This window comes from Henckelia pumila, chromosome 2, assembly GCF_033568475.1.
Source record: "Henckelia pumila isolate YLH828 chromosome 2, ASM3356847v2, whole genome shotgun sequence".
Classification (NCBI taxonomy): Eukaryota; Viridiplantae; Streptophyta; class Magnoliopsida; order Lamiales; family Gesneriaceae; genus Henckelia; species Henckelia pumila.
The window spans coordinates 2,803,543-2,831,343 of record NC_133121.1 but is presented as its reverse complement, the minus strand read 5'-3'; the positions used below and the strand labels follow the sequence as shown (position 1 = coordinate 2,831,343).

The 27,801-nt window shown below is 34.9% G+C and overlaps 5 protein-coding genes across 8 annotated transcripts; 1 reads left to right on the top strand and 4 right to left on the bottom strand.

Moving 5' to 3' along the window:
- Nucleotides 1-874: 874 nt before the first annotated feature.
- On the bottom strand, nt 875-2,164 carry LOC140883689 (uncharacterized). The gene has a single exon (XM_073290249.1). It carries the CDS (start codon nt 2,070-2,072, stop codon nt 1,044-1,046), a length of 1,029 nt encoding a protein of 342 aa, XP_073146350.1. The 5' UTR covers nt 2,073-2,164; the 3' UTR covers nt 875-1,043.
- A 3,529-nt stretch (nt 2,165-5,693) lies between these two features.
- LOC140880790 (pumilio homolog 23) lies at nt 5,694-12,434 on the top strand. Its single transcript, XM_073285557.1, has 10 exons — nt 5,694-5,925; nt 6,027-6,390; nt 6,639-6,938; nt 7,475-7,636; nt 8,385-8,528; nt 9,218-9,337; nt 9,575-9,760; nt 10,055-10,203; nt 10,718-10,900; nt 11,470-12,434. The coding sequence occupies exons 1-10, from the start codon at nt 5,789-5,791 to the stop codon at nt 11,813-11,815; spliced, it is 2,091 nt and encodes a 696-aa protein (XP_073141658.1). The 5' UTR covers nt 5,694-5,788; the 3' UTR covers nt 11,816-12,434.
- A 147-nt stretch (nt 12,435-12,581) lies between these two features.
- On the bottom strand, nt 12,582-17,215 carry LOC140880749 (O-fucosyltransferase 39-like). 3 transcript variants are annotated; one of them, XM_073285461.1, is made up of 10 exons: nt 16,633-17,215; nt 15,520-15,582; nt 15,338-15,419; nt 15,054-15,127; nt 14,862-14,950; nt 14,543-14,746; nt 13,944-14,226; nt 13,595-13,822; nt 13,322-13,519; nt 12,582-13,086 (listed from the first exon to the last, which is right to left on the bottom strand). In XM_073285461.1, exons 1-10 carry the CDS (start codon nt 16,765-16,767, stop codon nt 12,877-12,879), a joined length of 1,566 nt encoding a protein of 521 aa, XP_073141562.1. In that variant the 5' UTR covers nt 16,768-17,215; the 3' UTR covers nt 12,582-12,876. The 3 variants fall into 3 exon arrangements, with proteins under 3 accessions (XP_073141562.1, XP_073141563.1, XP_073141564.1); XM_073285462.1 differs by having other exon boundaries at nt 15,054-15,124; XM_073285463.1 differs by lacking the exon at nt 16,633-17,215 and adding an exon at nt 16,504-16,589.
- A 2,239-nt stretch (nt 17,216-19,454) lies between these two features.
- LOC140883084 (GPI mannosyltransferase 1-like) lies at nt 19,455-24,934 on the bottom strand. Of its 2 annotated transcripts, none has more exons than XM_073289389.1 (5): nt 24,726-24,934; nt 22,545-22,948; nt 21,173-21,355; nt 19,887-20,425; nt 19,455-19,785 (listed from the first exon to the last, which is right to left on the bottom strand). In XM_073289389.1, the coding sequence occupies exons 2-5, from the start codon at nt 22,813-22,815 to the stop codon at nt 19,471-19,473; spliced, it is 1,308 nt and encodes a 435-aa protein (XP_073145490.1). In that variant the 5' UTR covers nt 22,816-22,948; nt 24,726-24,934; the 3' UTR covers nt 19,455-19,470. The 2 variants fall into 2 exon arrangements, with proteins under 2 accessions (XP_073145490.1, XP_073145491.1); XM_073289390.1 differs by lacking the exon at nt 24,726-24,934 and adding an exon at nt 21,787-21,886 and having other exon boundaries at nt 22,545-22,629.
- Nucleotides 24,935-25,776: 842 nt separating this feature from the next.
- Nucleotides 25,777-26,898, bottom strand: LOC140883887 (2-hydroxyisoflavanone dehydratase-like). Its single transcript, XM_073290503.1, has one exon. The coding sequence runs from the start codon at nt 26,844-26,846 to the stop codon at nt 25,893-25,895; it is 954 nt and encodes a 317-aa protein (XP_073146604.1). The 5' UTR covers nt 26,847-26,898; the 3' UTR covers nt 25,777-25,892.
- Between the last annotated feature and the right edge of the window lie 903 nt (nt 26,899-27,801).

Here is a 27,801-nt window from a genome sequence, read left to right as displayed (position 1 = left end):
TAGTTGTATTTGAGGTCTGTGGAAACATCTCTTGATGTCATTTTTACTTATTTTTTTCCTTTTTGAAGTCTGACCCGGTATATGAACGAGGGGTCAAAGTCATATTTTAGACAAGTGAACTCTCAAAGCTTTGGTTTATTTTCTTAATAGATATTTTTTTGATGAAGACGTAGCCTGTCTCTAATATTTCACCAACTCCGGGGAAAAGGAGGCTAACTAGCTGAGGGGACATACATTGAATAATTTTTTTATGAATTATGAGTGAAATGAACCTTTTTTGATAAAGATAATCGAGCACTTGTTAGTTGGTGGCTTCACTTTTTGTCTGCAAGAGTAACTTTAGCATGATCATATCATATGATCCCAACCTATATTTTTCACTAGGCCACTCAATTAATTCATGTGCTCCACCTACCTTACGTCAAAACTGAGGGAAAATCAATAGAATCTCGGAGAGGATATATTAATATTCAAAATCAATTAACTAAATAAATATTAGGATTATACATTTCATCCTTGGATTATTAAAAATCCACTCGAATTGTAGGAATAATTCAAAAGATTAGGTGTTTTTATGAAGTAAGACATCACCGCATTGTTGGGAGAGACAATTATTTCTCATTAATTAAAAATGTAATAACTTTCACTCTTTCCATACTTTAATCATTTAAAATACATCAACTATGATACTGCATTATCCAAATAAACATCAAAAACACAAAAACTTGTATGATCGAATCAGAGTTTAAAATCACATCGATTATGTGTCACAATCAAGCTAAACGAAGAAATTGCATCATTCATGAAAGTTTCATACATAATTATCGAAAAAGGAAGCATCATTAAGCTTTAGCAAATGGTAGTGAATCCGAGATTACGCATATAAACTCTGTATTTAGCAAAATTTACGAGCTTTCAAAAACATACAAAACAAGAGAATGACAGAAAACGTGAATCCACATCAAACAAGAGTCACGAAACCGCATTGCTACATGACAATTATTCATATTTTTCACCCCTTAATTCATGGAAACAGATCAAAATCACAGGCTTTGACGATGAATTTCAGGAACAGTTGGTTGAAATCCCAAGCAACCCAATATCCCTTGTCTGTGTGGAAACAAACTCCTCCTCTTCCTCATTTCCTCGACCACTGTCCTTTTTACACTGTAATGAAGTTCATGAGCTGAGATCGGAGGCACTGATCTTCTCCTGCTCGATTCCGATTCACCGCTAGCAGTTGAACTAAAACTTGATTCTGTAGTAAATTCATCTTCTTGATCATGGGTTTTCCTCAAGAACGAATTTTTCTTCTTCAACTGGTCGTTATTAACATCTGTTGCCCAGCTTTCCGATGCACTTCTGAACAGAAACAAGTTCTTGATCTTCCATTTTTTATGCCAGAGTGAAGAGAGAGACGAAGCAGAGGAGAGTGTAGCCTTGGCGGGGCGTTGATATTTAGTGGGTTCTTGATCGGATAACAGATCAGAAACTCGAAACTTGGAACCTGTAGTGTATTTGGATGAATCGCTCGATGTTTTGTCTCCTCCTCTTTTGTCTGCATTTACGTTTTCTTGAACGTTCGATTTTCGCGTCTCCTCCAAGGCTGCGGCAAACGGGTCGAAATCTTTCTTCCTGTGGCGGGGGGAGAATGCTTCAACGATCAGTTTCGTGGGCGAACGAGGTGATTTCGGAGAACCCAAGGGCTTGTTCTTGTGGTACAGAAACCCAGGCGGCGGCTTTAATGGTCTGATTTTTCCTCCATCGAAAAGCTCGTCGGCAGACAAAGAACATCTCTGGAAATTAGCACTGGAATCGAACTCGAAGTCTGTGCCTTGCTCGGTGCTGCTGAAGTATTCTTCTTTAGGAATTCCGGGTCTCTGTTCCCAGTAGAAAGGAACAGCCGACGAAGACGACGGAGAGCAGTTGTCGCCGCCGTGGAAACTCCGTGCGGGGCTGCTGGGGGCGCTGTAGAAGAAGGTGGCGCCGAGGCTCTGGGGGCTAGAAGGGGCGCTGATGCAGGGAGTGTGGAAGTTGAAGGGTACATTTAGAGATGGTGAAATTACTTCCATTTTGGTGTTCTGTTTCTGTTTCAGTGAGTTTGAGATATATAATATAATCAAATGCTTGCAGAGGAAAGTGTTGAGAAAGGAGAGACACACAGGAAATGAGTTTTCTTCCGAACAAGAATGTTATATAGTAGTTGCAGTTTTAATGTTGTTTCGAGTCAAAATTGTAGCGTGACGTAACGTTTGTTTGTGTAAATGTTTTGCCAAAAATATTTGGAGAAATAAGTTTTTTTTCCTTAAATAAACTCATGCGAAAAAAGAAATAAATTTTGAAAACTTTATTTTAAGGAACCATTTTTATGAAAAATGCTATATGTATAAATGAGATTACAAATTTGATTACAAAATGTAATTGAAATTACAAAATTATTCCTACATATTATTTAAAAAAAAAAATTCAAAATGTATTTAGGATAGTTTTGTAATTATAAATGCAATTTGTAACTTAATTTATAATCTAATTTGTACATGTAGCATGATCCATTTTTATTTAGGTTAAATAATAAAGGATTTTGTCGAGAAACATCATTAATGATTGGGAAAGTGTATTTTAAAATAATAATAATAATAATAATAATAATGATGATAATGGTCTTCATAATAGTATAGAAAACAATGAGGTATGTTTATTTTGTTATTTGTTTTCTTTTCAAGACAAATTTAATCTCGTTCTAATTTACATATACGATAATAACAACTATAATAATAATAATTATGCTAAAAAAAACTATAATAATAATAATCGTATTTTTTTCAAGATTTTTAATACAATCCCGAAGACATATTGTTAGAAAAATGTGATTCTAAACATATAAAAATCGCACTTAATACTCTAATAATATATATCACCTGATTTTTTTTTTGCTCAACTCCCTTGTTTACTTATTTTCTCCAACAATATGAAGCAATAATGCTAAGATGCGGTTGCAACTATTTTCTACGCATGATACACGACGCCTTCCACCTTCATATCCCCCAAATTATAAGATCTTATATTATAAGATCGGAATTGACAATATGAAATTTAGGCTCACGACTAGTTATAAAACGTTTTTATAACTGTTTTTTATAAAATATTTTAAAAATTGTTTTAAGAACAATTGTGTTTTGGAAAATAATTCTATACAAATATATGTATGGTTAAAAAGTAAAGTGTTTTGATTTTCATACTTCATTTTACTATTATATAATGGTAAAAATGTTTTTATACAATAATTGTCCAATACATATTTATTCTTAAAAAAAATTAAAATATTTTAAAACATTTTATTTGTTCTTGTCCAAATGAAGCCTAAAAATATCACAAAATATATATTTCAATTGTTTTTTAAAAACTATATTTAGACAAAAAAATTTAAAAATGTTTCCATAAATATTTTACTAAAATTTTATCCAAACACATATTTTAATGTTTTTAGTTTTTAAATTTTTTTCCGCTTATAAAAACTTAAAAAATTAAAGTATTTGTCTAAATAAAACATTAAGCTCCGCCGTATATTTTTATTTTGTTGCGTATTTTCGTTCCCTAAGCTAAAAATATATATTCGAGGTGAAAATTGTACGTGGTCAGCCATGTACAGCTGCAAAAGCAAATAAATTATTGATAAAGAATAATTGAATAACATATATCATATGCTATGGCTGCGGATCTTATTGACCCCATACCTGCGTTTTTATAGGCCTTTTGTTTATTTTTTTGCAGGCGTGTGGATTAACATTAATCGAAATCGGTCATTTCTTATTATAATCGGTCATCTAGTTTTAGTTTCCCATTTTTGGGTTCCATTGACCATCTTTAATTAATAATAACTAGCCTTATTGCACGCGTTCGATTTTTTTAATTTTTTGTATTTGTTTGTTTGTTTTTAAATCCTACGTGCCCATCTATTTCTCTAGCTAAGCAACACGAACAATACCATTGTGATCTTGGATCACCGCACCTACACTAACGTAACCAATCATCTCATTGTATCGCGCATCAAAGTCAAGTCTAAAGAATCCTACATGAGACGTTTGTAACGACTCACTGTATCACGACGAGTCTTTTCAGCATGCTTATGTCTTCACTTACATGCACCATGAGAAACTTTCCAGGGGTCACCCATCCTATAATGTCAAGCACGCTTAACTTTGGAGTTCTTATATTATGAACTCCCGAAAAGAAGATGCACCTTCTTGATATGAGTAGTACATATGAAATCTTTTAAAATCTCCTCAACTATGTAGTCTCATACCTACACAGTCTCATAATACCTCTCATTTCGGCAGGATCGGTTCATTCATGTCTCCCTCCGCCCAGAAGCCTACCAGGAGCCGCTCATTGTCCGTGCAACCTCTTAGCACCGGCGATCACTCCTCGCCTCCTCAGCTCCGAGTGTCACAACGTTTCTCACTTCTTATCTACCAAACGATTATTATTCCGATTTTGAAACAAACTTACCGTCTGTGCTTTTTTAAATTCATCAAATGTGATCATACCCAATCAACCTTAAACCAAACATGTTACTGCTTAAATTGGTGTTTCAACCGACAGAGCTCTTCTCAAATGACCCAATTGCATAAGTTGTAAAAAATTATAGATCGGTCTTCAACATAAGTTTTCTGAACAAATAAAATCCACAATAAAGAAAATTCATCTTACTACACTTCTTCAAGTCTCAGAACTAGTGGGCAAAAAATTAGACAATGGTTAATAGAGGCATTGGTGCACCACATAACAAGAGACCCCTCTCTTACATAATAGAGACAGGTAGATACTTCAAAACAATGCCAAATAATTGATAAATGCCAAATAATTGATGAACGAATGGTAATAAGTAAATTATGAATAATTATAACAATAATAATAATAATAAGAAGAAGGGAGTGAAAATCATTTTGATATACAAATTATCGATATATAAACTGACAAATTAATACATAAAAAGTTATAAATGACTTAATTAATACATGATTAAACTAAAAAAAAAAATCAAGCGTATCCTCAACTTAAGTTTATTTTAAGTCCAATACTCTCGTTAAATTCGACTAAGTAATATTTTAAATTTTCAATATAATCTTATCGATTAGATTTTTCTTAAAAAGGTTGTATTTATTTTAATACATTGATAAAAAAAAATTGATATCTATAGATGGAGCCCGAAGGTACGGTTCCACGCTACCGAAGAAAACCTGATCAATATTATAGTCTGAAAATTTCAAAAAAGTATTCAACATGAATGTTATAAATCATAAAAAATATCGCTTTTTGTCTCCGTTTACATGATTTCGATAGTCGAAATTTTTTGCAATTGATTTAGGAATGTTATGGAAAGTTTTGTCATTTTAATTCTTGTTCTTTTATTTAAATACAAATATAAGATGTTTATTTTATTATAATTTTATCAATATATTAAAATATATTTTAATCGTGTATATTTATTTAGTTATACTTTTATTAATATATATATATAATAGTATATCATAGATGTGAGAAATAAATATAACTAGTTGGGTTCATTCGGGTACTATCCGACCCCGGATAATTTGAATCGGATCGAGTTTCCGACAACAATTAAGATTTTTTTTTAAAAAAAATAATAAATATGGGCTTGGCCCACGAGTAAACTTGAAGGCCCAGCCGATTCTCAAACCCTTGTTCATAGCTGGTTGATTCCCGGCAGTTTTTGCTCCCTCTTTGGTTGATTTTCCCCAACGCCCGCTGGTGAAGTTACAGAAGGATGGGGAAAATGAGCGGACGAGAAAGGAAGAGAAATGGCGGAGATTCAGCTAAATACCAACCAGGTGGCTCAACCTTCAAAGCTAAAAAATTTTCAGAGGACAAAACAGCCTATACACCACAAGCATCATTGATCAGGTTTTGAATGCGAATTATATTCTGTTCTTGAGTTTTTAGTGTTCTGAAATCGATTGTTGTGCGTGTTTCCTATTCATATATTGGGAATTTTTTTGTTGTAGAAAGTTGGTTGACCCAGAGACAACCAAGTACTTTACCGAGATAGCAAATGTGATAGAAGGAACTGAGATTGACTTAGAGCAGCGGTCAGTTATTTGTGGTAATGCTTTGGAGGAAGCTAGAGGGAAAGAGCTGGAACTCGCAACTGACTACATCATTAGCCATACCATGCAAACTCTCCTGGAAGGCTGTTCTTGTGACCAGCTTTGTTCTTTTCTTCGAAGCAGTGCGGGGAAATTTTCACGTATTGCTATGGATAGGTCTGGCTCACATGTCGCTGAAACAGCCCTCAAGTCTTTGGCCATGCACCTTCAGGATGACGACACTTATTCTCTCGTTGGGGAGACGCTAGCTTCGTTATGCCAGGTATATTTACTTACTTAGATCATGATAATTATGAAACCGTTTTTTGTTGGGAATAGAGTGAATTTGGATATGCGTTAGAAGAAAACAGCTTGCTGTTTTTACTTGATTTTTTTTTTTTTTTGTCATTCATCAAAAAAGTTTTAGCTTTCAGATTGTATAATTTGCCAACGATTGGGAGGAATATATGGTTTTGTATGGTGATGTTTTTTATTTATTTATTTATTTCTCCACTCCTTGCTTTGTTCCAGGAAATTGTGATCAATGCTGGTGATCTAATGTGCAATTCTTATGGATCTCACGTTCTGCGGAGACTGCTTTGCTTTTGTAAAGGAGTTTCTGTAGACACCCCGGAGTTTCACAGCACAAAGCCGGCAGTTGTTCTGGCAGAACGTTTGAATCTGAGATCCACCAAGTTGGAGGGCAATGACTCACAGCAACACCAGTCATTTCCTGATCAACTAACATTTCTCATGTCAGAAATGTTGAACCCTTTGAGAGTGGACATTGCAACCATACAATTGAATCAGTATAGTAGTTTGGTTCTGCAGGTATGTTTGAGCTGTAGTCATAATTTTTTCACCTCATCATTTCGTAGTTCAAATTTTTTTGTTGATCTTTCATGCACACCTATTCATTTTAAATCTACTCCATCACTGGTGAAATTATGGGGATGAGGGTTGATCTATCCTACACGAGGAGAAAATCTTTCTCTGTAGTATATGCTGTTGGATGCATTAACACACATGTAAGTCCTACATAAAATACATATGAGACTCATATTTGAAGTTCAACGGTACACAGGAAGATCTTTTCTTGTTGTTGCATAGACTAAACCGGGGATGGGTACCCGGGGTGGTTACTTTATTTTTCATCTTTACTGTGTATGAGCACGAGACCCGGTAGTGTTACGATAATATGTTCATTCATAAGACACTATATTTGTGAACTTGTTCGTGTATGGTTGCTAGCCAATGATTTTAATATCAAAAGCTTAGAATTCTAGTGAGATGATAAGAAATGGGTTTTTATTGTATTTCTCAGTTGTGAATAGTTTTGCATGTGATTAACTATACTGTAATTGCAGACCGCTTTGAAGTTATTAGCTGGAAATGAGCCGGAGTTGATGCGTATAATTCCCATTCTCCTTGGCTGCAGTGTGGATAAAGACTTGGAAGGATATTTAACAGAAGCGGCAAAAAAAATTCTACATTTGGTGGAAGAAAATGCTTACAGCCATTTAATGGAGGTGGGAGCTTATAATTTTGCGTTCTTGATATGATTTTGAATGCCCATGTTTCATCATAGATACAAGTTCTGATGTTGAGATATGTTTTTTTTTAATCTAACACTGCAAGTATCTATGTTCATAAAAGGTGCAACTCGAAGTAATGCTATGTGTCATTTTTGTCAAAAAAAAAGTGTCTCTCTTTTTATTGCATAGCTTAAATATCATATTGGGTAGGGAATTGAATATAAAAAGTCACAATGTGATGCCTTGTCCCTACTAGAATCACATAAACAGTGATGACAGGTTCACCAGTTATAACTATTGTTGATCATATGGCTGTTAGCTTATTCTCAAAGCTTATCACTCGAAAGCGGTGATTGAATATTGGGATTTCATAGTTATATTCCCAAATTGTCATTTTAACCATGTTTACTGTTTAGGCTTAAATGGAGTTGAGAATAAAAAGCATGTGAAACTTAAAGTGAAAATGAACTCGTCTCCGTGGGATGAGTGGTCATGACAAATTATAAATGTAGATGAAGCAAGACACTTAGCCAGATGAACGGTTAGACCTGGTGTAACAAATAAAAACAGAGTGGCTCTGACAAAAAGCATACTTATATTTGGAAATTGAGAATGTAAAACACGCAGAACAGAATGACACTTAAAATTCATAAAAGAAACAAAATATTAGGGGAACTGGGAACAATACTTTTTCTCTAAAGTGATTTCTTCAAATTGTCAAGACTTAACGTCCCTTTTGCAGGTTATTTTGGCAGTATCTCCTGATGGCTTATATAATCAAATATTCACAAAAGTTTTCAAGGCTTCTTTGTTCAAGATGTCATCGCATCCCTTTGCTAACTTTGTTGTGCAAGCATTGGTGTCTCATGCCAGAAGTCGTGAGCATGTCCGTCCAAACTTCTTAAAGCTCTATTTATTTATCTACCATTTTGGGATTTGTACTTGTCTAATTTTTGTATGCTACATTTATCCATAATATGGGTTAGAATCTCTTTTACCTTTATTTGAGCTGCTATGTCAGATCTTGATTAGCTTGGCTTGTATCAAATATTCCCGTGGTTGAAAAGTTGGCTGCTATTTTGGTTTTCAGCTCATTCTTAATTTGAGTTCGCTTGCATTTTTCAGTTGATCTTTCTATTCCCTGCAGGAGTAAAGTTTACAGAAAGATTTTACGAACCTGCAAATAATTTTAAATCGTCACCCCTTCGAAATGGGTCAAATTTACATGGTTTGACCAAGGCTGTGGGCTGTTACCTTGGCAAGCTTAATATCATTGTGTTCTGAACAGTGAACGTTACCTGTTTTCGCCTGAGAAAGCTATATCTTATGTGTTCAAAACCTATTATTTGGTTGTGAGGTGATTTGTCAATGTTTTTTGCAATGGACCTTGCTGTCTATTTGGTTTTTATGTTGACCTTTCTGAGCTTTTTGATTTTAATATTGTGGCACATATGTCACCACATGATGTATGATGATAATATTTGTTAACCTTTTATGGTTCCCACTTCCCTGATTTCAATTTTTTTGGAAGATTTGTTTGGCAATTTACAATTCCTTGATCATTTTACTATCCAGGTAAAAGCTATTTGCGAGGAACTAGGTACCAAGTTTAAGATTCTTTTCGAAATGGGTAAGTCAGGAGTTGTCGCGGCTCTTCTTGCTGCTGGTCAAAGGCTTCAGACCCATGAGCATGAGGTTTCTAAGTCCCTCATTTTCCTTCTTTATATTTACTTGAACTCACATTTCCATATCCCGAAAATGTTAATCTCATATATGAAAACTTTTATTTGATAAAATAATCAGTGAAATGTACTTTTTCTTAGGTAACTTTTGATCCTCCCTTACTTCACCGTGTCCCTTTATAGTTTTAAAGTTTTTTTTTTGTTTTTTATGTTTTAATTGCTGACTATTTTTTCAACATCATCGTGGCAGTGTTGTCAGGCCCTTTCTGATGCAGTGCATAATGCAGACGAGCCTTCAGCATCCATCATTCCACGGATTTTGTTTCTTGACACTTACTTCGGTTCTAATGATAAAGCCAACTGGAATTGGCCAAATGGTGTCAAAATGCAAGTTCTAGGTTCTTTGATTCTGCAGTCAATTTTCAAATTTCCAAGTGTATGTGACCTTTGCTTTTCCTTTTTCCGCAACAATAGTGTAGCTTTGAAATCCAGTAACTTTTCCAATGTCCACTCAACCACTAATTCTATGGGAATTAACTTTCCAAGAGAAAAATCCACCAAGTGATGCAATTTTTTTTATAAGAAGATTTTTTGGATTACAGCATAAATGTGCTAGAGATCCTTTTTTGCATGATTTTTTTTTTCCTCGTAAGATACTTTATTTTTTACAAAGCTGGTTCATTTTGTTGCATGTGTATTTATTATCAAACACCCTGTTTTCTGGTTGTAGGAATACATAAAAGTTTATATTGCTGCCATTGTGTCTTTAGAAGTTAACCATGTTCTTGAAGTATCAAAGGATCCCACTAGTAACCGGGTAATCGAAACCTTTCTCAACTCAAATGCTCCATTTAAGCAGAAGCGCAAGCTGATCATAAAGTAAGATTTAAATTTGTCTTAAGTTGCACCTTATTTTCAATTTGCTTATTCATTCCGCTGTGCTAGTAAATCCCATGCAGTGCCTGGAATAGCTATGTGAACAGTGTGTTCAGCTTGCTTGTTAACCCAGAATTGTTTGCAGCAACTGCAGAAATAAATTGGTAGCTGCCTGATAAACTTTTAAAAACAAAGAGCATAATGCTATTAGTAAATTGGATTTTAAATCTATCATGAAGTGTTGTTTTTTTTATCCTCTTTCATGTTAGAGGATAGCATGCGACCTTTGATGTTCGTTGTATGAATTTGACAGCACACTTGCCGTTAATTTTTTAGTTTACAATATTAAACATTGCTATATCAGTTTCTTTTAAGTAAGCGTGCAGTGTATTGAGCAAAAAGTAAGACTGCCTTTATTTTTTATTAGTGGGTTAAAATTGCATTATAAAGGGTCTCACAGACTTGAGTTCAATAGTTTCTACTAATGTTATTTTATGGACTGCTCCAAAACTTTAAGGCTTCAAGGACATTTTGGAGAGCTTTCTGTGCATCCTTCTGGCTCATTTATTATTGATAAATGCTTCACTGCGAGCAATATATCTCTGAGAGAAACAATTGTATCAGAACTACTACTTGTCCAAACAGAGCTGTCCAAGACTAAACAGGGCCCTTACCTCTTGAAGAAACTTGATGTTGAGAGGTAAATCTACTTTCCATTTCTCATTGGAAGTGTTGCTAAACTTTAATATTCTCCCAGTTTTTTTAGTGTCTCTCACGCATGTAAATGGATAAAAAGGATTAAAAATAGACGTCTTGTTTTTCATCCCTTAAAAGAGAATGTGAGGCATAAAACTTTATTTAATTTCATGAGGCCTCAACTAAGGGAGTATGTTTTGAATGAAAAAAAAAATCTTGTAATATGAAATTCATTATAAGATCCACTGTCACTGCTTTCAGCATTACAAGTTGTCAACATGGGGAAAAATTGTGCGCGATGATCATAGGTTTATATGCTGCACTGAATAATTTTATTTCCTAAAAAAAAATTATTTCCATTGTCCTACTCCTAAGCAACTCATCGTAACTTACACAGATTGTATGATTTTTTTTGTACACATCAATCTAAATTCTTTGGTAATGTGTTATTGGTAATTGATGAATTGCACGCCTGGAATATTTCTTGTTTTCCAAAGAACTCTATAACGAGTTTCGTTTTCTCTACTTTTATCCGTTAATTGATATATATTACCGTTTACTGCTCACTATTAGATTCGCGAGGCGCCCGGAACAATGGAGATCAAGTCAAGCTTCTAAAGCATCCACTTACAAGGATTTCCAGGCAGCATTTGGATCAAAGGAGACATTGTCATCCCGAAGCTCTAACTTTCTGGCAGATACAAGTCACAAGTCACAACCAGAAACTTTGAAGGGCATGAGAAATGAGATCGATACTTTTTTCTCTTCAGGTTCCCCGTTTTTGGCTCACCAGGGTTCCACTAAACGTAAAGGGTCATTCAATAAGCGGGTGACAGAAAGCAGTGGGTTTTCCAAAGATGGCGTTGACAATGATTCTTTCAGGAAAAAAACCAAAAAGATTAAAACTAGAAATGGTTAGTAGTTTTAATAAGAATGCGGTGCTCGAGAATTTCTTGGCACGGAGAAATCATCTACTGGTATGAATGAGAATTAAAGATGTAAACTAGCTATGATCTAAAAGGATGGAAGTGGGGAACGCTACATCAGAATCGAATGAAAGACTAGTCCAGCAGGTAGTCTCCACTGCTGCTTGATGTTTCCTTCAGCAACCCTATGGAGGATTGAATGCACCTGGCACAAGAAACACCGTGATATGGTGCGAAACTTCTTTGTAGGGAAAATGGTCGAAACGTTTGGTAATTCGAAATTACTTGTTCTGTGTTGGATTTGATAAGCTCGGAGCTATGATTCGGGAGCTTGAATTTAGCCCCTTGTATTGATTCTTTTCTTTCACATGCAAATCTTCGAGATCAATCCACACTTGTCGAAGAGGGTACTCGTGCTTTTGCCAGTAGGAACCTGGTTGCTTATGCCTGGTGTTTGGCAAAAAGAACTGAACTTGAGACTTTTCCTGATAAGATTTGAAGGTGCAGTAATGAGATTTATAGTTTTATAGTCTTTAATTTGATTCTTGTATATTCTCTTCCTCCCGGAACAAGTGACATCATCTGATTCATTCTTTTACTGTTATATTTATGTTGGTTAAATTAATTGATATTTATGTGAATAACGATTAGGAGAATGCGTCTTAATACATGTTACATATCAAGATTGGGTGGGCATCGGTGTTTCTACGTAAGAAATGCCTTTGTCCTTGAATTTAAACGTAATAAGATAAAACAGAATAATAACGAATAACGAACAATTCAATCCAATAACATATTACACGATAGCCTAAAAGCTATTTAAGATATGTATATACCACTCCAAGTTAGATGACTTTGACCCTATATTTAACAAATATGCACACCCCTTGGATCAATCAGTGGAATAAACATCATCTGGTGCTAAAATGCCGTAGAAGATTTGAAATGCAGATGAATTCCCAATGCTCTATTCCCAAGCCAGAAAGGTTCATAACTTATTTCAAACAATATAAGCCATAAATTGCCACAAGCCCGTGTGCTAACAAAAGAGAACTCAGACTTTACACATACAGTCGGGAGCGGGATACGTGTATATTGATTGTTCTGATTTGCGTAGTCTGAGTTGCCCTTGCCTTGATATGTGCCCTTGAATGACAGCTTCCTGGAATTCTGGCCAAGTCAAGCTTTTGTTCAAGAAAAGCTGCCCCAACAATGCCATGTTTGGCCTTATAGTCTTCATATTATGGTAAGTTCGATGGCCAACCTGGTATTGGACGAGAGGTTTAATCTCATGTAACTCAAAAATTTGATGTGAGTCATTCAATGAGAATGAATGAAAAAGAGATACTGCGGGAACATAACGACATGAGTTTCCCGAATCCAGTAAAACAAACCAAATGTTACCAAGGCGAGAAGGAAAACTTCAATTTCGATCCATTTTATGTTCAAGTTCTTTTGTTTCACAAGAGTAACGAAAACAGATAACTTGAAGAGCTTACCATAGCATTGTGCATATTTCCTGGAGAAGCGGAAATGAATATATCACTATGCATACTGACATAGTAATCAACAGCTGCCAAAAGAGAAGCCTTTCCTTTTATTTGAGCTCTTTCTTCTGAAGAAGCAAGGGTCTTCTTGTCTTCCATTAGAGGAAATAAACTTCGCAAAGTTGAGATCCTGGCTTCCCCACCATACACCTTCATTCAAGAAAAGGTTTGGTTACCGACTATTCAGACATTATCATCAGTGGAAATAAAATAACTCAGCAAAACCTTGTGCGAAGCAAGATACAAACGAGTCGTGTTATCAAATCCAAGGGCTGCCAAAAGCAATCCAATTTCTTCAGGAGTCAATGGGCACCGCCCTTGACTCCTCAACTCCTCATCTGTAAACTGAGAATTTAACACTCTTCCTTGCCAAATAACTTGTCGATACTTAGCCAGTGCCATTTTTTCGGCCTTGCCTCCACCAAAATCACAAGCCGAATGAGCAGCCATATCCTGAGAAGACAACCAAATTTGACACTCCTTTAGCATATATAGCACACAATAAGGATGTGTAAACATACATGATCTTAAACTTATTACGTGCATTAAATATTGACTAGAACAGAAAATATACCTTGTCGAAACGAAGGTGGAGAACAACAAACTTTCCAGCTTCTTGCTTGTACTTGTACTTGTACTTGGGATTGGTGAACTCCCTAATGTAGTTGGTGCCAGCGGCTTCACTGGGGCCAGGTGGGTATCTGAGGCGACTAACAAGTGCATCTCCAAGAGCTCTGATGTGAGGTACAAAAACTAAAGCATGGAAGTTGACTTTGCATCGTAGTCGTTGAATGTCAGCAGGCATGTTGTCAAAATCCAAACGGTGAGAAAATGGCGCAATCGCAGCAATTCCATAACTGAACCGTAAAAATTGAAGCTTAGAACTTGACAAGGTTAACTTTCTAGCAAACTTATAAATTAGTCTTCTTAGTGTTAATCTAAAATAGTGATGAAACTTTAGTTCAATAAATTCAAATATGTGACACACTCTTAAACAATATTCGAATAAGTTGTATAAAGTTGAGACAGTCGCTCTGGTTTTCGGAGGCAAAATGAACTTTCCTCGAATATTTGAAAATAAGCACACTAAAGCTATATGGGAGATATGACTAAGAACCGAAAAACAATTTGAAGACCAATAGACAAAAAGAACAATTTATCATATTGACCAACCTTTGCAGGAGAGGCAAAACATTCTCTAGATACCAGTTTGCTGAAGCATGAACGGGTGCTGTTTTTACTCTTGTAGCTCGAATAGCTGTAGCATAATACTCCCTTGTGCTCCAAAAATATTCATCAGGCAACTCTCTGACTATAGATATGTCATCTTTCAATGTATCAAGAAAATGATCCACGTCGAAAATATCCATGAAAGTACTGCATTAAAAAAATGGAGATGGTCGCATTCTCAGCACACCTTCAACAAGAGAAATAAAAGAGAACGATATTCTTTTAGCATAAACATTGTATAGTATGGGGTCCTAAGGAGTACCTTGAATCTTGCCAGACAGGATTTACTTCCAGATAAGGAACTATAAGAGTAGCATTCAAAATTTTGGCAACTGCAACTGCATCACAGATCTATACGAACGGAAGTACAAATTAGTGAATAAGCTTATTATTATTACCATCGTTGTATATGCTCAATTATCATAAAACATATATAATAAAAAGATGTCCTTACACCCATTCTCTGCTGGTTTAGTCCACCATCAAGAAAAACTTGAATATACCCTTGAGATTTCTCAGACAATTCTGCTGAAATCAAATTGCTAATCAGTCAAAGGGATCCAAATCGTGACTGTGTGATGAAAAAATTTTAATTACATTATTTGGGACAAATAGTTGAAACTTGATTAAGAGTAGATCTCATGTTTCACCCACCTATCCTAATTGTAAGTTCCGAATAGAATGAAAAAGAACCAAAAAACAAAAGAAAAAAAGAAAAGTCATAGCCCTAACACTTACTGGAGGTGAGGCTGTGCTGAGCACAGGTTTTCCATTGTTGGCGAGGCAAAGGCATCCACAGGTCAGCTTGTTGTTCATCAGACTAAAAAAAAAAAAGAACATGAACAAATTATATAGCAATATTCAACAAAACAATTATTTTTACTTCAAGTTAGATTACAAATAAGTTAAATCATACTCACATTTTCGCGCTGCAGAGCACTCTTGAGTAAGCGAGAGTGCATAGGTTTTGGAGTATTCCACTCCTGAATACGTGAACAAAAACCAGCAGTTCAGGAGACATTTTCAACACAAATATTTTTATAGTCATGCACCAACTTCAGAAGATGTTCACAGTTTACACAACTGTCGCAGGTTAGGTTCACGAGTTTTAAATCCTAAATTTGTTTTAAACAGCCCTGACCTTTTTTCTTACCACTAAGCACACACACGATCATATTCTATTACATCAGAGAGGTTATTACAAATCCTCTTACACCAATTCTGGCATTCGCTTCCCAACAGATATAAGCAGATCTCACTATCTTCCTTTCTCAATCACACTTGTCTAACGCCAACAATGCAAAATAGGTACTATATCATTTGCATATACACTCATACTCGCTGCCCTTGTTAATGGGACACCCCATCCAGAACTAAGAATAAAGCGGTAGGGGGAGGGATCGATCAACCACTCCATTTTGTAAAGATTTTAAATGAGTTTTCAATTCAAGGCATATTTCTTTACATAAATGCATATTCTCCCACATTTTTTAGAGTTTCGAAGCCTCCAGATTCTCAGAATCTTTAGATTCTAAGGGCTCTGCCAGATATTAAGCCGTGTTACACATCAACAATTACCAGATCCTATTGAAGTAATCCATATATACAACTAACAGGATTCGAATCAAGTTCACCTAGCACTTCCATACTTAACCAATTCGGAAATGAAGGCGAATTCTCTCCCCGATCCCTTTTCCAGTAACTGTACATGAATATATTCTTACACACACAGCATCCACATTTGTTTTCAGTTCATGTACTAAAATAACCCAAATTCAATAATTCCTAAGAGATTCCACCAACTTAATAAGGAAATATCACCACCGACAAAGGCCAACCGCTAAAATTCGACCAAGAATTACAAGAACCTGAATCCCACTCAACTTTTAGCCGAAACCACGTACCTCAAAAAGGAAATACGAAACACGGAATTGCAAAAATTTCACACAAGAAAGCAAAAAAACTTCAAACACCACGCACATCAAGGTAACTGCAAAAAAAAAAAAAAAAAAAAGAGGAAATCAAGAACACACCGACAGAGCAGAGGGCAAGGCATGGCTGAATGGAGTGAAAAGACTTGGGAACAAAAGGGGCAGAAGAAGAACAATAGCAGCAGCCATGGCTCCTCCTCTGTTGCTATTACTAAGAGAACGACTCTGCTGCCTCATTTTAATAAATAACTTGAATTGTACGATTACTACGATAATATATTTTGGTCATTAAAAAATTGCGGCTTTAAGGCCTTTCACCATGGAAATTTTTCAGTAAAGCAGCTTACATGCAGAAGGGAAGCTGTAATAAAATAATCAGACAGGAACCACTGACGCAGTTGTAAATTAATAATAAATAAAACAAAATGATATTTTCTTGATAGCACAGCACTTCTTTTATGGGTTTTCCGTGTAAACAACTATCACACCCAAAAATAGTTTCTTTTAACCCTATGCAAGGCTAAAAATTAAATCTTGACAACTTTTAGCGTACAAAGTACTACTTAGCTCAATAATTAAGAAATGAATAATTGAACGGTATAGGATTCAAGGCTAACACACAATAAATACGCAAAGAAACAGATTGTCAGCAGATGGTAGCCGTGTGTTGTTTATGCCATTTTGGATGGGAAGAAAATTAATTAATTGATTGGAGGGGTGTTGAGGTGTCTTTTTCACTCACAGGCCAACGCACACAGATGATACTATGCTACACGGATAAAAACAATTCCATGTAATTTTATATAAGATGATCGAAAAACATCTCACTCGAAAACAAACACAAACACGTGTCCATGTAATTTTTCATAAAATGTTCGAACAAACATCACTTGAAAACAAAATATGTGAAATAACTCAAACATATGGTACAAATACAACTGTAATATTTCTCTAGCACGGATAGATATAATGGGCAGAGGCACCGCTAGCACGTGTCGCTCAATCAATGAATTTGTTTCACTGTTTGCGCCACTTTTACATAGGACACCTTATCAAGCTACTCCTGTTGATGTATCATAAGGTGACTCCATTTTCATATAGGATAAGAATCTATAACAATAATTAAACTCGATAATCATACTAAATCATCTCGTTCCCAAGATAAAAAGTATAGGCAGATTTTTGCTATTATTATTGTGTTTGGCTTTAAATCAAAATTTGTAAGATACAATAAAATTGTTGAGTAAATAATATTATATTTAAATCATATTAAGAGGGAAAACAAAGTAATTTTTCTTCTGTTATCTTTCTACAAGAATATCAGATCTGTGAGATTTTTATATCTTATCGTACATAAATTCCTTCTTCTTCTTTTCTTTTTTTACTATAAATTTTCTGAACTCATATGTCGACAGACCAACGAACTACAGTTCATTTCAGCCCAAAAAAAAAAAAGAAAAAAAAAAAGAGGAATATATTTTATATCTTAAATCCCTTTAAATAAAAATCATAATCCCAACATCAATTGGACTGCAATGGACTCTACTGGACACCCACTTTGTGGACCAATCCAAGTGCATATATGTCCTTTCGAAAGTAAGGTGTTTTCTTTTTCATTATGGCATATTGAAAATGTAAAAAAAAAAAAAAAAAAAATTGTCTTTTTTGATGAATAATGAAATGCAAAATATTTTTATTACTTATTATCATGGGGAAAAAGCAAATAAATACGTGAACTTGTTTTTAAGCTTCGAAATATGACCATTACACATTTAACACTTTGATCGTGCATTAATGGAAACGTGATTATTTGTCAATAAAAATCGAGTATGACAAAACATTGAATTAATAGATTCTTTAAATGAATGTTACTCAGGCTAATTAATGTTTTTGTCATTTTACGATTAATTTAACTCATTCCCTCTATCTTGACATTTTGCTTAATTTTGGATTCCTCAAATTAATTTGCCTATTCCACTCATCATTTGTTTTCTACAGTAAAATTTTTCCGTTAGGCTTCTGTATTTGTCCCTGCTGTTTTTATTTTTTTTTATTTTTTTTGTGAAAATCACTGCTATTTTGTTATTATATAGAAATATTTCTCTTAAATATCCTCAGAAGTCCGAATACATTCCATCCAGAAAAATATCTCATTTATATATATATATATATGTGTGTGTGTGTGTGTGTGTGTATAATATATACATATATATTATATAAGTCTGGTTTCCCAACCCCTCAGCAACAATGAATCATAAATGCCGAGAATTAAATAAAAGATTGAAAAAATTATTATGCCACGTAGTTTTATTGGTGGATATCCGAGAGCCACCTGATCTTACAGCCTTTCTTTCGGTCTGATGCTCACATGATCAATTCTATCTTTTTTGGTGTGAAATAAATGGGCACTTTATTTTAGGAGAAATTTGGGGAAATTAAAAAAAATAGCTGAATATATTTACTGTTCAAGTAAAATGTTTTAAGCATAAAAAATTCAAAATCAAAATATTTCAAGTATCTGACAAATTCTAAGTCGTAGCAATTGGAAAAAAAATAAAAATAAATTACTTCACTAGAATCAAAATGAGAATAAACTAATTAAAGTTTTGGCATATCATATTAAGGAGACTAGCATGAATTGATCCAATGAGATGCGAAGCTAAATCATGTCCCCTAGTGTTCTTTCTTTTCTTTTCGTTTCGTTTCGATTTTTTTTTTTTGGGGTCTTTGTTTTGTTTATTTGTTTGGTTTTTTTTTAAAAAAAAAAAAAAGTTTGTCTGATAGTGTCTTAATTATTATATAATATAGTTGGCCCCATTTTCACACATATTTCAATAAATAGCCTTTTCCACCTCCATGTTTATTTTAATCGGCTACAAAAATCTTCATGACAAATTTTCAAAAAAATCAAATAAAATCAAATATTCAAAAGAATACATATCAATCATCTTTCAGAGTTTTGCTCAAATTTTCCAGCTCTAGTCGTTTTAACACTGGACAGTACACATGGTTGCGAATGACAGTAACAAGTACAAAAGTATTTGCTGCCAAGAACACCAAACATGCAACCCAAAGCTGAATGAACACGTTCTTACCTCGAAATTCGAGCAAATAACCCCAAAACAGCCAATGGGTTTGAGCTCCAATCCAGAAAAAGATGCAAGCCAGACCTTTCCATTTAAGCTGCATCTTGCTCCATGGCAATATTAGAGGCAGTAGACAGAAGAACCATACAAAGTATTGTGCAGTTATGACCTGGATAAACATTAAACATCAATCAAATAATGGTTCTCTCGTATAATTTATGCATAAAAGGGGTATTTTTGCAGAAGTAAAGGTATTATATCGTCACAAACCTTGTTGAACGCCACGAATGCAAGTGTCTGGAGAAAGAAACAGAACGGCAAATCACGGGCAAAACTGAATATCAGAACTAGCTGCACTGTGAACTGAGGAAGAAAGGCAATGAGCTTTTCTGTCACGGAGAACTCGTGTTCGTAACGGAGGTATATGTGGTAGAAGTACATAGAAAAATTGTGTCGTGGGTCTGTACGCGTGAGATGATACAGAAGCGCCTCGTGCAAGAATTCCCATCCGTATAAATGGAAGCATAGCCCAGTCAAGATGAAGAAAGTGGATCCAGAAATTAGTCCAAATATGGCTCTCTTCCAAGTAATAGTGCTTGTTAGAAATGCCCATGTGGACTGCGAGATGGTGTCGCTCAAGTCATGGGATAATTTTGAATTTCTAGAACTCCAGTTCACTAAGGCAGGTTTTTTACCCGGTCGAAAATGTTGAGGATCCAGAAACAAGATGATGGGAAGTGCATAGATTATAGGATATATTCTGAGGTGAACAACAAGCCCGTACCAAAATGCTGCCTGTAACAGATTGCCTGTCCAAATGACAACAAAAAATTAAAATAGCTGATTTTGGCTGCAGTTCATACAAAGAAATATATAACCTAAAGGATAACAAAAATTTTGGGTCTTGACTCCAAGTGCAAACATGAACATGTAGAGAGATGTTGGATAGTATTAATTTTCAGACATACTCATGTTGATGAATCTCATCACAGAAATGTCTTGCAAGACGCAGCCAGTTGACTGCTACTTAAAATTTACAAATTGATTATAAATTGAGTATATTGATGCAGAAATACCTAAAAAGCTTTGGTTTCTCTGTATCTTCTTTAGTACATCTGCAATTTGCTTACATATTCAATGTCTTACTGGCTTTTTGTGCTCGCACTGAAGGTGGATACTGCAACTTTTATGCATGCATAAGTGAGGCTTTCGTATGTGCTCCAGTTAGTAAAAATGAAAGAGCACAAATAGAGCATCACTTTCGAGTGAATTTGCTTTAATGATTTAACATTCACACAAACTATAGATTGCATAACAAAATTAGTACTTGAAAACAAAAATAACTTTCCTATGCATATGTTTGGAGTCTATTAAAGTATATGCTGTTAGTTTAATGCTCCTAAACTCCTAGTAATAACTAACCAAGTGTCTTCAAATGCGGATAGATTTACATACATCGTTAGTTCAACTTCACATGCAGGCATTTAGAAAAACAAGTGAGAAATTGTTAAGGTATATACTGGAAGAAAATTCATCAAAAGGGACTGAAGTTGTACCCTTCATCAGAAGTAATAAGATCCAAAGAATAATGGCACACACAATGGGCTCGCAGTTGCCCCGGGTTCCAATCGTGAACGTGAACGGATTAAAAAGCCATGCCATAGCAGAGTAGCGGCAGAGTTTGGCAGGTACTCCCCGTAACTTCAAGATTTTGTGAATCAAGGATCCCGCAAGTAGATCTGTTGAGTGAATTTGAGTTATGATATATAACCGAATTGTCATTGGATGCATAACAAACCATCCAATGCACAAGTAATCTTGTTCCTATTAGCACCTTAACATATACTTTAGTTACTAAAAGGAAAAGATGAGTGCAAACTGGTCCAAAAAGATTGACATGAGAAGGAAGCCCTCCATAATTTTATTTTTCCTGAGACCTACATAGTTGAAAAAGCTATTTGCACCAAAACCCCTGTAAAATATCGTAAATATGTATTTCACGCCTATGAAAATTAAATAGACGTCTAAACCCTTGATATTTTATATAAATTGCACGATATACCCCTGCTAGTGTAATCTTTTTAACACGTGATCGTGGTAAAACTAAGAAACCAACGTGAAGCTCAATATTGAGTCGAAATTTCCCATACAAGAAACTGTTGAATCTTACTCGAAGATTTCATGGTTTCTTGCTCAATTATTCCATAGTTTCTTGCAACCTTGTTGTGTAGATCTGGAAAATTATATTCCTATGGATGTATTCTGTGGATCTGGAAAAATATTATATAACAATAAAAGACTATTTGTGTACACTCAACGTAATATTATTCACATTTTTAGTGGCAACATAGACGCATGTTCAAAAAATCGAATTAACAAGGGTAAATTTTACAATTTTTATAAAAAGTAAGTGTTGAGATGCCTATTTAATTTTCATAAAGGTGAAGTACTCATTACTTTGTTTTCCCTTCATATTTTCCAGAAATAAGTTAACAGAATCTAGAAGTTAGTTGACAAATGATTAGTTTTTTTGGAAATGAGCTTTATGATGAGCTCCCCTCCTTACCAACCCCTTCGAAAAGAAAAGAAAGAAAATTACAAAAAATATACATATAGAGCATCAATAAATTCCAAACATAAAGCCTTAAAATCTTATTAAGCAGTTAAGTCTGGATACAACCAATTCATGTTTAGTAATTACCATTTTTCTTAAGGTTAAGATATCAAGATAATAGCACCCGACCAACACCGACCTGACTTGGCTGCCCTCAGATTACAATGCTTAAGAATTTAGCACCGAATATGTTTCTTTTCTTTCATTGTTAGAATCAATCCCCTTTGATTAAACATAAGTCCAAATTTCAATACAACCCAGTTCAATTGCCACATAAAAACATAGGTACTTTTCTAGTAAATAACATGGCATACCTGAGGCTGAGAAAAGGAATTTACCCCACGATCGATGAAGAAACGAGTTAGGCATAAGAAGAAATGCTATTAGGGGTGAATACCGATAAGTAGATCTTTCATAAGGTGATTTTCCAGATGCCATCAAGGCAGCAGCATCAGAAAAAACAAAATAGTCAATATCCGTGTATCTAACCCCCATAAAAGCATCTTGCCACTCCCCATACAAAATCAGAAATATGCGAAACAATGCTGAGAAAAGAATTAGAGCGTGGAAACTTATTTCTGCCATAGATAATACGTCCAGCAAATTAACAACCACCTTGAGTCAAAGACCACAATATCTATTCCTAATGCTCAACACCACAACTGGCCATGCTGCGGAGAACATTGTCGTGGTCCATCTGACATGCTGATTGAGATATCTGTGGAAGAGGGTGTTAGGATCTAGATCTCCTAAGTCTAACACAATTAAATCTGCAAATATTCCCTAATGGAAAAAGAAAAATAAATTGATTTACTATGAGGAATATCTCAGCCAAGGATAGAATCATTATACAAGAAGAATACACTCGTTTTCCTTGCCCCTAGAACAAAGTAGTAAGAACAACACAGAATAAACACGAACGAATCCCCCTTCCCTTCTATCCAGCCTAATTTATCTTGCCCCCTTCTAATCCCTTTCCTCTTGTAGTTGCTGTCTTTAGAATTCTCTTGATAAGTGGAGAGGCCCATGATAATAACCCCATGTTCACTTATCCAGCCCAATTTTCTAAAGTATCTAACAGAGGGTATGTCAAAAAATTCAATGTGGTTGGTGATCTCGGGATGAAGATGGACAAATTGCCATGAAGCAATGTGCATTTCACACAAAAACATCACCACTTACTCAACAATTTCTATGGCCTCTCATTTCATTAATCGATTAAATAATGTCCAAAATCTGAAAAGGGGGGGTCGTTTTAGGTCATGATTTGATACCGGTTTCAGCAAAATATGCAAGTAAACGGCCAAAAAAAGCAACTTTAAAAATCAGCAATAGCCCAGTTCGGTGCCACAACGAAATGTGCATTAGACTTAGTTTTGTTTCACCTATTGGTTGTCAAGGCATCGGTCGCTCCTTCACTCTGCTGTTATTCCGTTTCCGTATCACCACATTCCGAGCTCTCCAAGCTCCAGCGACTCAAAGATAAAGTCAAGGTCTTTGTTTTAATCTATGTTTTCTTCTACAACGGCGTTTGAAGAGGCAATTGATATTTATCCTTGATTTCTTGATGCATTTTACAGTTTTACTTTGGGAGTGCATCTACAGTGTCTTAGCTTTTGCATAACTGTCCTTCGTGCTTGTTGGGAGCGTCGTGTGGAATGTCAGTAAATTGAAAACTTTCAGCTAATTTTGAAGTTCAGAAATGTGTATATTGAAAGATAGTCAGGATAGTGTTGACTGTGTAAAAATCGAATCTTGAGGTTTGAATTATCTAATGCTATTTTGATAGTTGTGGTGGTGAACATGAATTGTTCACAAGTCCATGCTGTAGATTCTAGAGTGGCTTCTGTACTGTTTCTTGCTTGTGGCCGCTGGGTTGATAATCAATCAGATATAGTGTTCAATTCTCGATGTGGTCTGGTAACAGAAGAATTTCTATTGTCTGGTTTTCTAAAAAAATATAATATAATAGCATAATCAAATTACATACAGTTGCTCATGGAAGTAGTTGCAGGTACTTTGTCGTCAGTTAATACAGGAAACGAAACCAATTTTTCAAGTCAATGACTAATGCAAAGAGATTAAAAAATATGTGTTTTTTTTACTAATCTATTTCTAGGAATAACATACAAATGAAACTAATTTAACCTTAAAGAGATTGACCCAGGACAAGCAGAAAAAGGTTACAAAATCCAAAAACAATTAACTCCCATGGCCGTGAATCTTTCCATTGCTACATTCTCTCCACAAAAAAAAGCACAAGGTTCATTCAATGCAACACGACGCACATTAACAAAAATGTCCAACAAAGACTGTTCCTTCAAAAGCACAACATTCACAACTTCGTCACACGACGCACCCCAAATAAACAAACAAGAAACGAGAAAAACTAAACAAACAAGAATTAACAGCAATTCACATCGCGAGAAACGATTTGGCCCAAAAAAGGATTCAAAAATGAAAACTTTACGATGACTATTGAAAAACGCACTCACCAGAATAGCAGCAGTGGCGACACAAGGGACTTCTCCACTAGTACCGTGGAGCAGACGTGGTGCGTGGCTAACGAACAGGTGGGAGAGAAGAGATTGCAGGCGGCGCAGGACTATGCTTGTGGTGAAGGAGGCGCGCAAATTGCCGGCCGATTGAGTCCGGTGCAGCTTCAACAGTTGGACCTGCGATTTCTCCGTCGCCGTTCCCATTATTTCTGTATGGGCTTGGCCCAATAGTCAATAATATATCTTTGTTGTATTATAATATATAAACCCCATAAAAAAACATATTTGATCATTAAAATGTATTTCCAAATTTATCATTTTATCATTTTTCTAATATCTATACTATCTATATTATTATATAAAGGTTTGGTGCTTTACAATAAATAATTTTTGGTGTGTCATGACACACATATATATATATATCAAATATATATTAAATATCAAATATATATATATATATATCAAATATCAATTTGATTATATTAGCATATTAGACTTATATTATATTTCCAATAATTAATTTTCAAGTACCATAAAAAATCAAAAAATATTATATATTATATGACACACACAAGTGTTTAATAATGAAGGCCCAAAAAAATAATTTTTTTATTCAAAAACTTCCCACATTTTGTTTCACTATCTTCACTATCACACTATCCTAGCATTTAAACAAGAATTATAATTAAATTCAAGTTTAAAAAAATATTTTAATTTCAATAATATATATTTTATGTACATGCAACGCATGTGCTCCGTGTACTAATAATTAATTATTTTTTAAAAAATTTAACAAATCAATTATTCATTTTAGAATTTATTTATTGAATGATATAAAATAAAATGTATTTTTGGTCATCCACTGAAATGGCCCAAGTTATTTAGTTTGAGGTGTTGGTGCATTAAAGCCTTCCAAGACCAACTCACATCGAGCGCCAATCCATGGTGCTAGCTAGCTTTGGCGCAAATAGGTTTTATCTTTAATAAATTATGTGCAAGATTTCAATTTTCTCACAAGCAGAGACATCTAAAGCCAAATACAGAGTACTAATCAAATAAAGCTCACTTTACACACAGCACTTGCTTTGATGTCCCCTTAATTTCTAGCTTTTTGTCTTTGATCACAGATTACAAACAAGCACGAACTCAAAAGACAAGAATCAGCTATTCATCGTTAATAAAAGAAGCAACTTTTTTAAACATAGCCACACTAGTCTCACTAGTGGGAGCTAACACACTGAAAACATGACTCTCCCCTTCCACATCCACAACTTCAACCTCTCCATCCCACCCAATCTTCTCCAATATCTCCTTATAATACACCCCTCTTTCCCTCAAAAAATCCTTCTCCGCAACATAAACAAGCAATCTTTTACACCCCATGCTCAGAAGTCTCGGATCCGTCGCCGGATTAATCATCGGATCGTCGCATCCTTTAGTACTCGGACATGCGTAATGCCAAAGTTTATCCACATAATCCTTAGTATTATTAGTCTCTTCATTCCTCAACGGAGTGTCCCCCAAAAAATATGGACAATTGAGAAAAGCCCCACGTAGATTTAAGCCTTTCAAGTTCTCGATCCCCGTACGTAAGGCTACATGGTGTGCTATAGTGCCGCCGGCGCTGTCCCCGCCTAAGTACACGCGATTCATATCTCCGTACTCTTTGATCCATTCTTCACGGCCTTCTTCTGTGGATTGCGAAGCTACCCATTTGAGGGCGAGCCAAGAATCTTCGAAAGCGATCGGGAGAGGGTGCTCCGGGGCCAACCTGTAGTTTAAAGACACTGCTACAACGTCGGCTTCTGCGACCAAGAGATTCAGGTGCTTGTGGTACTGTGCAGAGAAGGCGGATTCGATCACAAAGGCACCTCCGTGAAAATAGACAAGAATCGGAAGTTTCTTGGCTGGGGCGGCGTCTTTCGGCAGGAAAAGGCGGGCCGAGAGGTTGAATTCCGGTGCGATCACGACGTCTTTGGATTGCACGCCGGTCGCTGGGTCGTCGAGCGACGCTGGGAAGAAATCGGTGCCCATGTATCTTTCGATTCGGCCATCTTTGTAGTGTCTGAGCAAGGGGAAAAAGTCGTGGAGGAGTTCGTCTGAGCTGGCTGCGGCCATGGCTGAAGAAGATGGGGAGCTTATGGTTCTAATTAAGAGAAGATTTGTTTTTGAGAAGAGATTGTAGTAGTTGTACCAAACATATATATTTTACGTTATTTAAATTAAATTATAAAAAAAAAACTAAAATTTGTCCTTCATCGATAGATTTTAATGTAAGAATTTGATATCTTGTTTATACAAGTACAAATAATAATTGTATAACTTGTCATATCTAATACTTCGTTTTTTTTGTCATACTATTTATTCATCTATTAATTATTTATTTTATATCAATCAAATCATTAATCATTTATTTTATATCAATCAAATCATTGAATTTAAATTATTATCTTATCCTTATAAATAATATTATTCATATTTTATTTATTTTTAAAAAGGATAAAATTATAATTTATCATTTTTATATAAAATTTGACCGACGATTTCGGTTGGGAAAATTCTAGCAAGTGAACTAGGTCAAGTTATAATATAATTGGACAGAGTCCAAGTCGATCCCACAGAGAATAACGTTTAAATACTAATATATAGACTATTCAAATTAATCTAGGCTAATTAAAATAAAGGATTTTTAAGGAATTATTAAACTAATGAAAATAAACTAAATTATTCTAAAGCAGAAGTTAAAATTAAATTAAATGAGCAGAAAAGCTTTAAGACTGATTCATATTTTAGGAAAATGACCAAGAACACACAACGGTACCAGATATCGATAATTGTCATGTATTGGATTTGATCAAACAAGAATCATTCATATTCACGACGAAATTCCCTAGAATAATCATTAATCTATTTTTAGAATTAATAACCCTATTTTCATTTAACAGTCTAATTATTTCTAATTGAATTTAATTAAACAAAAACGCATTCACGAGTTATGGAATTTTAGCTTTCGCTTAAAATCGCACACTGAAACCGAATACTATTTCTAGTCGGTTTAACCATGTGTTAATCA